This window comes from Hakea prostrata, chromosome 3 (assembly GCF_041222555.1).
Source record: "Hakea prostrata isolate BN-2017 chromosome 3, UWA_Hpros_2, whole genome shotgun sequence".
In the NCBI taxonomy this organism is placed as follows: Eukaryota; Viridiplantae; Streptophyta; class Magnoliopsida; order Proteales; family Proteaceae; genus Hakea; species Hakea prostrata.
The window spans coordinates 73144447-73157288 of NC_142602.1; the positions used below are offsets into that span (position 1 = coordinate 73144447).

The 12842-nt window shown below is 36.4% G+C and overlaps 1 protein-coding gene and 1 non-coding gene across 2 annotated transcripts; one reads left to right on the top strand and one right to left on the bottom strand.

The window, feature by feature from the left end:
* Nucleotides 1–5098: 5098 nt before the first annotated feature.
* LOC149023014 (small nucleolar RNA R71) lies at nucleotides 5099–5205 on the bottom strand. Its single transcript, XR_016172595.1, has one exon. It is a non-coding gene; the product is annotated as a small nucleolar RNA R71 (small nucleolar RNA).
* Nucleotides 5206–11221: 6016 nt separating this feature from the next.
* Nucleotides 11222–11863, top strand: LOC149023015 (uncharacterized). The gene has a single exon (XM_089147744.1). The coding sequence runs from the start codon at nucleotides 11222–11224 to the stop codon at nucleotides 11861–11863; it is 642 nt and encodes a 213-aa protein (XP_089003870.1).
* Nucleotides 11864–12842: the final 979 nt, after the last annotated feature.

The window sequence follows — 12842 nt, forward strand, 5'->3', positions numbered from 1 at the left end:
TTAATTATACCAATTTTATTTGAACAAATAATAAGGAAGATAATTATTCTAGACTATATTGCAAATTGAAAGTTAAATTTAGATTATTAACTGTTAAAGACCTAGGGGTCAGATTTCACCATAACTAAGCATTCCCACCCTTTTATCCCTCTTTATAATTTGAGAAATATTTTACTGATTGATAGTCGAGATTCCCTTCCCTATCTACTAGTCTATCTCGAGTACTAATAGAAATTCCCTCAATTGCTAACCCACTATATTTCTATGTGGGTTACAACAACTGAGAAATCATTAAATTCTATGGATTCCCATGTAACAACTACACAAACCATGTAAGTATATCTGTATCCTACATGTAATTCATGGCTTTTACTTCAATGAACTAAACACATAAATCCCCTCTCAGTTCATTATGATGAACCAATCAGTTGATTAGTGGCCAATTAATCGAAAGCATAAAGAATAGAAGTAAAAACTCAATCAAAGGAAACAATATTCAAAATTATATTGACGAAGTCAAGAGTGGGAATTCAAAGATAGGCTACATCTGATCCCTAGAAAAACTAAATTAGTTCATACTAGAAATTAAAAACATTACAGAGGAGTTCAAGAACATTGAAAGAAGATCAAGAAAAACTTATTCCCAAACTCTCCGCTCCTCCAAAGCTCCAAGAAGGTTGTCTCTCCTGTTCCAAAGCTCCCAAAAACGTCCTCCCCATCTGCTGGAGTTTGCTCTCCTTTTATAGATTAATTAAACTCAGAGTTTGAATCAAACTCAGAGTTCTTATCTGACTTAACCAAGGAGTGTTTTGATGTATAAATCGGACTAACTTAGAGATCTCCAATACATAATCCCACCGTTGGATTTGAAGACCAAGAAGTCATGAAGCTCTCCTCCAAAAATCGGCTCGATCGGACACCATATGACCATCCGATGAAGATCTTGATCAAAACTGGACAGAGACACTCAAAAACGGGATTCTTCTATCTTTCTTATTTGAATTGGATTCTTCTTCCTCTTTTCCCTTCTTTGATCAAATCCTAAATAGGAAATAAAACATAGAAGCATGCAAGGACTCATTCTCTCTATGTTTTTGACTTGAGGTAGGACTCTTGCAATAATACCCGGATTTGATTGATAATTTCCTATACGTAAAAGTAATAAATCTTAATTAGAATTTGTTAGGAAATATATAAAATCACCAAAATTATAGAAATTAAAGGAAAGGGTGCAACATATTCATTTTCATATTATTTTAGGGTAAATTGATATAAAACAATTGTAAATACATGGAAATATAGTAAATTATTCATATAAAATAACATGCATGAAATCAACTTATTAGACCTTGCGGAGAACAAAATAAACATAATGCTTGCATGAGGAATGGGGTTTGTAAGAATCGTTACCCAAGATGTTACAATGACAAAACAATACGCGGACAAGATTCATACCTAATTTACTGGAGAATGGATAACGGAAGACAAGTCATGATAAGGAAACATCTGTTGGATAATAGATGGGTTGTACCTTACAACCCATATCTCCTAACAAGATATGATTGTCACATAAATGTTGAGATATGCTCTGGGTTGAAAGCAGTTAAATATCTCTATAAGTATGTCTATAAGGGGCATGACCGTATTGCAATTTCCTTGGCATATAACACTCAAGAGTATTTCATGGATGAAATAAAACAACATAGAGATGCAAGATGGGTATTAGTACAAGAAGCAATGTGGAGAATCTTCGAATACAATTTAAATGAGATGTTCCCTTATGTGATAAACCTTCAGTTGCATTTACCAAACAAATAACTCGTTTGGTACTGGAAGAATAGAGATCTAACAAATGTGATTCAGTCTGATAACACCACAAGAACAATATTGACTGAATATTTCACAATGAACACATCATGTGAAGATGCCAATAATTATTTATACAAAGAGTTCCCAGAGAAATTTGTGTGGAACAATCAAGGAAAATGTTGGACAAGAAGAAAAATTAAGGAGGCAATTGGACGAATCAACTTAGCAAACCCAACTAAAGGAGAACGATTCTATTTAAGACTGTTACTAAATAACATCAAAGGAGCAACATCATTTGAGAATCTTATGTATGTAAATGGAGAACAATGCAACACTTTTCAACAAGCAGCAAGAATGATAAAGTGACAATGCAATCTCTGAATGCTTAAGAAATGGGGCATCATTCAATATGCCAATAATGCTCCGAAATTTTTTTGCAACCATATTGGTTTATTGTGAACCAACAGATGTTCGAAAACTATGGGAAGAACATTTTGAAGACTTATTTGAAGACTTCACAAAAACAAATGCATGCATAAGAGTAAAAAGTAATGAAACATTGAAAAGTGTTCATAACATCTTACAATCAATGGGCCATAGTATAGACCAATATGACCTCCCAGAGCTTGATGGACAAATGAATGAAACAGCTGCAAATCGTCTTAAGGAAATCCAAGATGAATATGCAATCCAAATACCGAATGAAGATTATGAAGCACCATCCATAATGAATGCAGAACAGAAAAAAAGGCATATGACAAGATTCTAGAAGTAGTTAAAGCCAACACAGGTGCTACATTCTTCATTGATAGACCAGGAAGAACTAGAAAAACATTTCTATACAAGACAATACTGGCAAAAATAAGAACAGAAAATCAAATTGCAATTGCAACAGCAACATCGGGAGTTGCCGCTTCAATATTGCCTGGAGGGAGAACAGCTCATTCAAGATTCAAACTTCCACTCTTCTTTGACTGAGGACATTCCAGTTTGGTTGCCTCAAGCATCGGGAAAGTTTACGATGCAATCCGCTTGGGAGGTAGTACGAGAACGATGAGAACCAATTCCTTGGGCGCATCTCATTTTGTTTCCGTCTAGTCAACCACGATTTTCCTTCCTTACATGGATTGCCATCAATGAGAGGTTGTGATAACTCTATGAAATAGAGTTAAGATTTATAACTTTTATACTTGAGATGGCTTGATTTAGGAGTATTTTGTCTTTGTTTTAGTGATAGTATTCATTAGGTGTTGTCTTATTTAGTCTCAACATGTTGCATTTTGTTTAGTTCATTTTTGTCACATTGCATGAATTTCCCTTCTTTTTATGGATGAATTTAACTGTTTCTCTTTCTCTTGAACATGTAGGTGAAGATTCATAATAGAAGAACATGTCCTCTAACTTTGTTGTAGAGTTGTTGCTGCATTGCTACAACAACGGAGCAGAATATTCTCAGATCCAATTCAAATGGAATTGACCAAAAAGGGCTAACTTAAGTGGACTAAATTCTTGTAAATACATGATGGTTTTCAGCCCTTGATCTCAGGAGGAAAGTTCTAATCCTATGGCCAGAATCTAACCTAATGATTGAAGACATTTATGGAAGAAAGAGAAGAGAGGCAAGGAGAAAAGAGGAGAGATTGGACCAAGGTGTGGAGGAGAGACTCGGCTGAGAGGAAGGAGGTAGAGAACGAATGCTATAGCTCTTGTGGAAGCAAGGAGCTGCTGGAGTTGCTGATTTGCTGAAGAAGAAAGCTGGAGCTCATGTGGAAGCATTGAAGCCTTAGTTTATTCTTATTTTTATAACTCTATCTTCTTATCTCCTAGTCTCATGTCAACTATACTTGGTTTTATGCATTTGAATTCTGTTATGGGCTAAATCTTAGTTGTGTTGGGATGATAGTAGTACCTAAACCTGAATTTTGATATGTAACTAATCATGTGTTCTTTAGTTTTATTGCAATCCACTTTATTGTTAATGAATTCAGCATGTTATATTGAATAATTTCAGTTCTTGAATGATCTTTCTTGAATGAATGTTATGATTTCATTAATTGGAAAATTAATGAAGTCTAGGTGTTTGTTGAATTGTGTGAGTTAGCATCATCTTTAATTAGGTTGTGTTAATTAGTAGGTTGGGTAGGAATACCCAATTACCTCACATTACCATTGATTGGATTGGGTTTAAATTGCATTCTTAATTCAATTCTTCATAGAAATATGCTGATGTTGATTTAGGATGCTAGCTTATGTATATTGGAAAATACCATATTGCCATTCATTCCAAGTTCTTGATTTATCTTGGGGTTGTAGTATTGCTTTAGTATTTGTGTTTTAAAATTCAGGGGAAGGGAAACTTGATTCCTAACACACTTGTCACTCATTAAGTTTCTTCCATTGCTCAAATCTACATTTTAGTTCCTTAGTTTTCTTTACCTGTCATTTGGTTAATTAGTTAGACAAACACCAATCAACCTTGTTAATTTCATTTAAATCAATTTTATTTTTACATTGAAAGTTAAGGATATAATTCTCCGTGGGATCGATACTTTACTTATCATTTATTACTTGATTGCGATACGTATACTTGCGTGATATCTTGAGATACAAGCAACAAGTTTTTGGCGCCGTTGCCGGGGAATTTTGTCTTTGATAATTAGTGTAGAAGTAAGTTTTTGTTTTATCTACTGAAATTTCTTTACTTTGATATTAGTTTCCTTTTATTCTCAGGTGCTTTTACCCTTGTATGAACACGCTGCCTGATCAAGAGTTGGCACCCTTTGACATTGAAATAGAAAGGACATTTCGAGCTAGAAGAAGGGAGCAACGAGGCCTAGCAGCAGTTCCAACAATGGCTGAAGCAGTGAGAAATGGGTTGAATAATATTGAGAATAATATGGCAGCTGAGGGTGATGATAGAGATAGGGCCATTAGAGGATATGTTGTCCCAAGGTTGCATGAGCTGAATCCAAGTATAGTAAGGCCAGAAATTCAAGCATTACATTTTGAACTTAAGCCTGTGATGTTCCAAATGCTTCAGACTATAGGACATTTCAGTGGGATGCCAACAGAAGATCCTCATCTCCATCTTAGACTCTTCATGGAAGTAAGTGATTCTTTCAAGATACCGGGAGCAACTGAAGAAGCCTTGAGATTGAAGCTATTCCCTTACTCATTGCGGGATAGAGCAAGAGCATGGTTGAACTCCTTACCTCCACAATCAGTAGCCACATGGAATGATTTAGTAGAGAAGTTCTTGATGAAGTACTTCCCTGCATCAAAGAATGCCAAGTTCGAAATGATATCACTTGGTTTTCAACGGTTGGATGGTGAATCTTTGTATGAGGCATGGGAAAGATTTAAGGAGCTCTTGCGTAAATGTCCTCACCATGGTTTTCCTCATTGGATTCAAATGGAGACTTTCTACTATGGTTTAAGTGGACAAACTCGATCCATAGTGGATGCATCAGCAAATGGGGCTATATTGGCAAAGTCTTACAATGAAGCTTATGAGATCTTGGAGAGAATGGCCAACAACAACTACCAATGGCCAGCTGAGAGAGGTGCTGCAAATAAGAGAGTGGCAGGGATTTATGAGTTAGATGCAGTGACAACTTTAACTTCACAAGTGTCATCCCTAACTAGTGTGTTAAAATCCGTAAACTTGCCTACAGCTGTACAAACTCAACAACATACAGCAATCTCGTGTACATATTGTGGTGGGGAGCATGTCTTTGATAGCTGTCCATCTAACCCAGAATTAGCTTACTATGATGGTAATTTCAGCAATGCCAATAACCCATATGCCAACACCTATAATCTTGGTTGGAGGCAGCACCCTAACTACTCTTGGAATGCTCAAGGACAGAATGCAAGCCCATCTTCCATCCTGCCTCGACCTCATCCGCTTCCAAGTGCTCAACAGCAAGTGAACATTCAACCTATGGAACCCTCTTCATCAATAGAGCTTTTATTGAAGGAGTATATGGCAAGGAATGATGCAATGATTCAAAGTCAAGCATCTTCATTGAGAAATTTGGAGAATCAAGTTGGACAGCTGGCTAGTGCTTTAAGTAATCGCTCTCAAGGATCATTGCCATGTGCTACAGAAAATCCTAGATCTCCAGATGCAATAGAAGAGTGCTTTGTTGTGGATGTCCTTGAAGAGCTGGTTTCCGAAGAGTTGGAGGCAGAGTGTATTAAAAACCCGCTAGAGCATTCATTGGCAATAGAAATTGAACAAGTGGATGATGAAGCAAGTAGATATATGGATTTGTTAGAGGCAAGACCAGCTAAGGCATTGAGTGGGAGTAGATTTGAGTCTCTTGTATTATCTGAGCTTGAAACTAAAGCCCCTAAACCATCAATTGAAGAGCCACCTATGTTAGAGTTCACACCTCTTTCAAAACACTCTCAATATGCCCATTTGGATGCAGCCAAAACACTTCATGTTTTTGTTTCAGAACTGCTAACAAAGGAGCAGGAAGATATGCTACTTGAAGTGCTGAAGAAGTGTAGAAGAGCAATGGGATGGAGTATAGTAGAGATCAACGGGATCAATCCTTCAGTATTAAAGCTTTAAATTTGGTTGGAGGAATGTTGCAACAGGTACATGAAGCAACAGAGGAGTTTGAGTCCAATTATGGAAGGTGCACAAGAAGAAATCATTAAATGGCCTTGGGAACTAGAGCATGCAGTGGATCAAGCATTATTGGAAGCACCATTGGAGCGGGACAAATCTTCAATCATCTTTCAAGAGGCTTAAAAAGAAGGGAGGTCACTTAAATTTCATTATTTTTAGTTTAATTGTGTGCTAGTAGTTCATTAGGTGTTTAATAAAGTCATGGGTAGTTCATAATGTGTGATGAAAAAAAAAATACTGACAGATAATTTGCTAACAGGTGTCTTTGATGTGCAGGGAGTGTGGGGAACAAACAGGCTTGGGTGTTTTGCCAAACTTATCATTAAATCAAACTGCTGAATAGAGCATGTTTCAATATCCAGCAAATTTCACTATCTTTGTTGTAGCAATGTGGCCACAATGCTACTACAAAGTTTTGATCCTCAGCTACGGGTCTTACATGTTCTGTTGACACATTACATTCTCTGTTGAAAATTACATTCTGTGTTCATTGTTATAGCAAAGCTGCCGCAACACCACAACAACGATAAAACCACTCACTTGACCTGGTTTAACCTTAAACCCAACCAACCCATCACAATTACACTTCAAAACTTCTATTAAACCATTCTAAACCAATACTGATTCGAACCGATTCTGAACCAATACCCACCCCAACCCATTAACCTTCTCGTTTCAAACCGAAATCCAAAAACACTCAGCTCCCTTCTTTGACCTTCACGGCACCATCTTCTCTTCTCCACTGCAACTCACTCTCCTCTCCTCTTCCATTTTCTGCTTCTCAAAGACTTTCACACCTCCATTTACCTACATTCACCCACCAAAGCAACCTTCTTCTTCACCGATAGCCCATCTTTCACAAAACCCTAACTTTTTCCCCCATTCCATCATCGAATCACTTCTCAGAGGACTACCGGTGCTGTACTGGGTTTCAAGCATGTTTTTGTGGTATTTCGACCTTCCATCTTCCCTACACCACATCAGCTAAGTGTTCTCCCCATTTCTTTTCTTTCATTCCATATTTGTGAAATTTCTGATTGGCTGCTGTTATTGTCGAATGTTCACTTTTGGTTTATGGTTTATGTGTTTGCTCTTAAATTGTCTTGGTGTCTGTTTTCGTTAGGGTATATGCAAAGTTTTTCATTTGCTTTAGGTGCTGTTTTGGAGATACCATCACTCGCACACACCAACACAGAATTTCTGGGTCATCATTACCCTATGCTCATCTCTGTTTTTGTTATTTGTTTGTTCTTGCTATTTGTCTGATTAGTTGTAGTTAATTGTTCGTTATTTGTTTGTTTTTTTTTTTTTTTTTGTTTTCTACTTGTATGGTGTGTCTGTTTTTGTTAGATATGGTCTATTTTAGATATGGTCTGTTTTAGTGTTTGTTTGATTAGTTGTTTTTTTTATCTTCTACTGTTTCTATTTTTTATGTTTAGTTTGATAGTGTTTTTGTTTGAATTCAATTTTGGTTGTTAGGGGCCAACCTTGTGCATTCCATTCGAAATGGCCCCTAAGAAGAAGAGCAGAACCGACCCTAGTTCTAGTGCTTCAATAGGTCCCTCTTATTTTGCCTCTCCCATAGCTGAGAACCGCTTCACATCCATCTCCACCAAGAAATTTCTTCATAGTGATGATGATGAGGCCTAGCTTGTTCAGGGAAGTTCTGTTCTCTCTCTTCTTTTATTGTGTTTTCCTTTTATTACCTTACTTTCTTTTCCTTTCTTTCGCTGTGAGGACACTGCTCTTCTTTAGTTTGGGGGTAAGTTTTGCAATGTTCCAATAATTGCATATGTTATCTTCATGATATGGATGTCCCCAGTTAACAGTTACTTAATTTTCTTCAGTTTTTTTTTGGGACTGTATAGTTTAAAGTTGCTGTCCAGTTTTAGAGTAGCTGTTTTGGGTAGATGTTTTGTGTAGTTAATCTGGCTTTTCATGAAATTTGGATGGTTGTTAAGTAATGTGAATGTCAGTGCCTCTTACTCTGGTTTTGTTGAAAATCTTAGCACAATTTTGCTATAATGATCTGATGTCTGCATTTACTCATGTTTGTGATGCTATATTATTGATGCACCAAGTGATGTTTCAAGCTCTAGAGAACCTGGGGAAAGCTGGGTCAATGTGAGAGTTTTTAGGATTTTAGAATTGGTTAAATGAGAACCTCAAGACTTACACATTAGGGATCCCCATTTGGTTGTTTCCAAGAACTTTGTGCATTGTGAATATTGATTGAGGTTTGATCCCTTCCCTAAAAGAATAATGCTTCGCTGATTTGGGTTGCCTAGTAACCAGGAATATGCATGTAACCCATGTGTATTTTTTACGTCAACAGTGGCCCGAAATATGAGCATTAAAAAAAAAAAAAAAAAAAAAAAAAAAAAAAAAAAAAGAAAGAAAGAAAGAAAGAAAGAAAGAGAATAATGTTCCGCTGTTTTGGGCAACCTAGTAACCAGGAATATGCATGTAACCCATGTGTATTTTTGACGTCAACAATGGCTCGAAATATGAGCATGCAAGGCACTCTTGTTTGTGATCTTGTTGAGTAACCGGGTATCTTCATCACAAATGAGCGATATTCGCGTAAAAAGACAAGATGACAACATAAAAAAAAATAAAAAAAAATAAAAAAAAATTCATAAATAATAAGTTTGGGGGTCAAATGCTCAAAAGAGTATGAAACAAGTTCTTGGGGTTGTAAAAAGATATGGATTCCTAATTAGTGGAGAGGTAATCATTTGGTCAACATATTAGATCAATGAACTAAACTTGATGACCATGATTCAGCTATACTAGGGTGATGCGGGGCAAGATCCTTAACTTTCACACACACACTTGAGAGCATCCCGATGAGTAAAGTATGACATCTAAGTGTTATTGGCCAGATGTGTTGGATCTGAAAATTTAGAAAAAGATTGAGAGGCAACTTATTTCTAACACTCATCCTATTGCATGCTTAAGCCAGGTTATTTGCTTTTCTTTTCTTTTGATTTCCTCATGCTTTCATTAGTAGTTAGTTGTTGTTTTCATTTGTCTTTATTGCTCGAGGTCAAGCAATGTCTTAAGTTTGGGGGTGTGATAACTCTATGAAATAGAGTTAAGATTTAGAACTTTTATACTTGAGATGGCTTGATTTAGGAGTATTTTGTCTTTGTTTTAGTGATAGTATTCATTAGGTGTTGTCTTATTTAGTCTCAACATGTTGCATTTTGTTTAGTTCATTTTTGTCACATTGCATGAATTTCCCTTCTTTTTATGGATGAATTTGACTGTTTCTCTTTCTCTTGAACATGTAGGTGAAGATTCATAATAGAAGAACATGTCCTCTAACTTTGTTGTAGAGTTGTTGCTGCATTGCTACAACAACGGAGCAGAATATTCTCAGATCCAATTCAAATGGAATTGACCAAAAAGGGCTAACTTAAGTGGACTAAATTCTTGTAAATACATGATGGTTTTCAGCCCTTGATCTCAGGAGGAAAGTTCTAATCCTATGGCCAGAATCTAACCTAATGATTGAAGACATTTATGGAAGAAAGAGAAGAGAGGCAAGGAGAAAAGAGGAGAGATTGGACCAAGGTGTGGAGGAGAGACTCGACTGAGAGGAAGGAGGTAGAGAACGAATGCTATAGCTCTTGTGGAAGCAAGGAGCTGCTGGAGTTGCTGATGTGCTGAAGAAGAAAGCTGGAGCTCATGTGGAAGCATTGAAGCCTTAGTTTATTCTTGTTTTTATAACTCTATCTTCTTATTTCCTAGTCTCATGTCAACTATACTTGGTTTTATGCATTTGAATTATGTTATGGGCTAAATCTTAGCTGTGTTGGGATGATAGTAGTACCTAAACCTGAATTTTGATATGTAACTAATCATGTGTTCTTTAGTTTTATTGCAATCCACTTTATTGTTAATGAATTCAGCATGTTATATTGACTAATTTCAGTTCTTGAATGATCTTTCTTGAATGAATGTTATGATTTCATTAATTGGAAAATTAATGAAGTCTAGGTGTTTGTTGAATTGTGTGAGTTAGCATCATCTTTAATTAGGTTGTGTTAATTAGTAGGTTGGGTAGGAATACCCAATTACCTCACATTACCATTGATTGGATTGGGTTTAAATTGCATTCTTAATTCAATTCTTCATAGAAATATGCTGATGTTGATTTAGGATGCTAGCTTATGTGTATTGGAAAATACCATATTGCCATTCATTCCAAGTTCTTGATTTATCTTGGGGTTGTAGTATTGCTTTAGTATTTGTGTTTTAAAATTCAGGGGAAGGGAAACTTGATTCCTAACACACTTGTCCCTCATTAAGTTTCTTCCATTGCTCAAATCTACATTTTAGTTCCTTAGTTTTCTTTACCTGTCATTTGGTTAATTAGTTAGACAAACACCAATCAACCTTGTTAATCATTTAAATCAATTTTATTTTTACATTGAAAGTTAAGGATATAATTCTCCGTGGGATCGATACTTTACTTATCATTTATTACTTGATTGCGATACGTATACTTGCATGATATCTTGAGATACAAGCAACAGGTTGCCGACACGATGCCGTCTAATCTAGCGAGGTATTGATTTGCCAGCAGAATGTGTTCTATGTGGTGTGGCTTCAGAGAGTGAAGATCATCTCTTTTGGGCATGTAGTTTTTCTACTATAATTTGGACTCGGCTCCTTCAACTCAATGGCTTCAATCGTGGCATCCTCCCTACTTGGCGTGAGGAAATCAATTGGTTGCAGGAACACTTGAGAGGCCCCTCTTTAATGCAAGAGGTAAGAAAATTCTGCTTTATTGCCGCTGTATACCACATATGGAAGACTAGAAATCGTTATATTTTTCATCATGAGATACCCTCGGCTGCCACCGTTTTACACCATGTCATCAGTGATATTCGTGCTCGTTTCTCCCCATCATGCCGTCGCGTGGAAGACACACCATTGCATCGTCATTTTTTTGACTTATGGAATATTGAGGTCATCTTCTACCATCCTGTGGAGCGGCCTTTAATTTGGAACAGACCGTTTGAAGGTTGTGTTGCAATTAATTGTGATGGCTCCTTGGTAGGAGAGCGTGGAGGGTATGGAACCTTAGGACGAAATTGTCATGGCGAAGTCCTTTTTGCCATAGCCGGCGAGCTTACCACTAATAGTGTGCTTCGAACGGAATTAAAGGCGATTGTTGTGGGCCTTAGAGCTGCGTGGGAACGACAATATGTCGATGTGGAAGTATGCAGTGACTCTTTGCAAGCAATTAATCACATTAATGATCCTATTTGTACAACATGGTTAGTTCGTGATTTGTTGGAAGAGATTTGGGGGCTTCTTGATGGATTCCGCCAAAGTGTTTTCGTCATCACTTGCGAGAAGTTAATGCTGCTGCTGATTATCTTGCAAGTCATGTTATGACTGAAACAGAGATCTCTTATTTGGTTTCTTACCTACTGGATGAGCTCAGTGCGATCACTGATGCGGACCAGAATGGTCATATATATTACCGTATTTAAATTTAGAATGTATTAATTATATTTCATATTATAATATAAAGCGCATTTTACCGGAAAAAAAAGATTCAAAATTCCAATTAACATTGAAGATTCAAGTATCTGCAATTTCTCCAAACAAAGTGTCACAGCTGAATAAATTCAAAGAGCAAAGTTAATTATATGGGATGAAGCACCAATGGCCAAAAGGCAAGCAATCGAGGCAGTTGACAAGACATTCTAAGATATAATAGGTAATACAACACCATTCGGAGGTAAAGTTTTCGTCTTCGGAGGAGATTTCAGATATGTCCTAATCAAGTATGCTCCTTGTGTGTGAATGGCTTGAACCACCACATGCTAAAAATACAGACAAGCTTACATTTTGGTCAAGTCAATTAAATACCCCAACATTTAACACAACCAATATAAAAGCTGAAAAGAACATTAGAAGCTTTGTAATGCATGATGTAGAGATTAAAACTCTATTGCTTAATGTGTCGAAGCTCTCCAATGTACAATATCCAAAATGGACATAAAATTGTGGTTCTTTCATAATTTATAAATAGCTTTTTATAAGATAAACTTTGTTTATAAATAGCTTTTTATAAGATAAACTTTGTTGCTTAGTACCACCGTGTAAAGATTTGTGCATCCAATTTTGTACCGTGTATAGATTAAATCTCAAAGACAACCGGAATTTGCTTCCATCCACAATCATGGATCTTGTGACAAGTTTCTTTCATTTATCCAAATCCAAATTTTATGCTATTTTGACAAAGTGGAAAGCAATTGAAAACCGATCATATATTTAAACAATCAACACACAACTCCCAATGTACATTAGGATCAGGTTTTTTCAAAGTTCTACATCAAGAATGCATGAATTATTCACCCATTCAGAG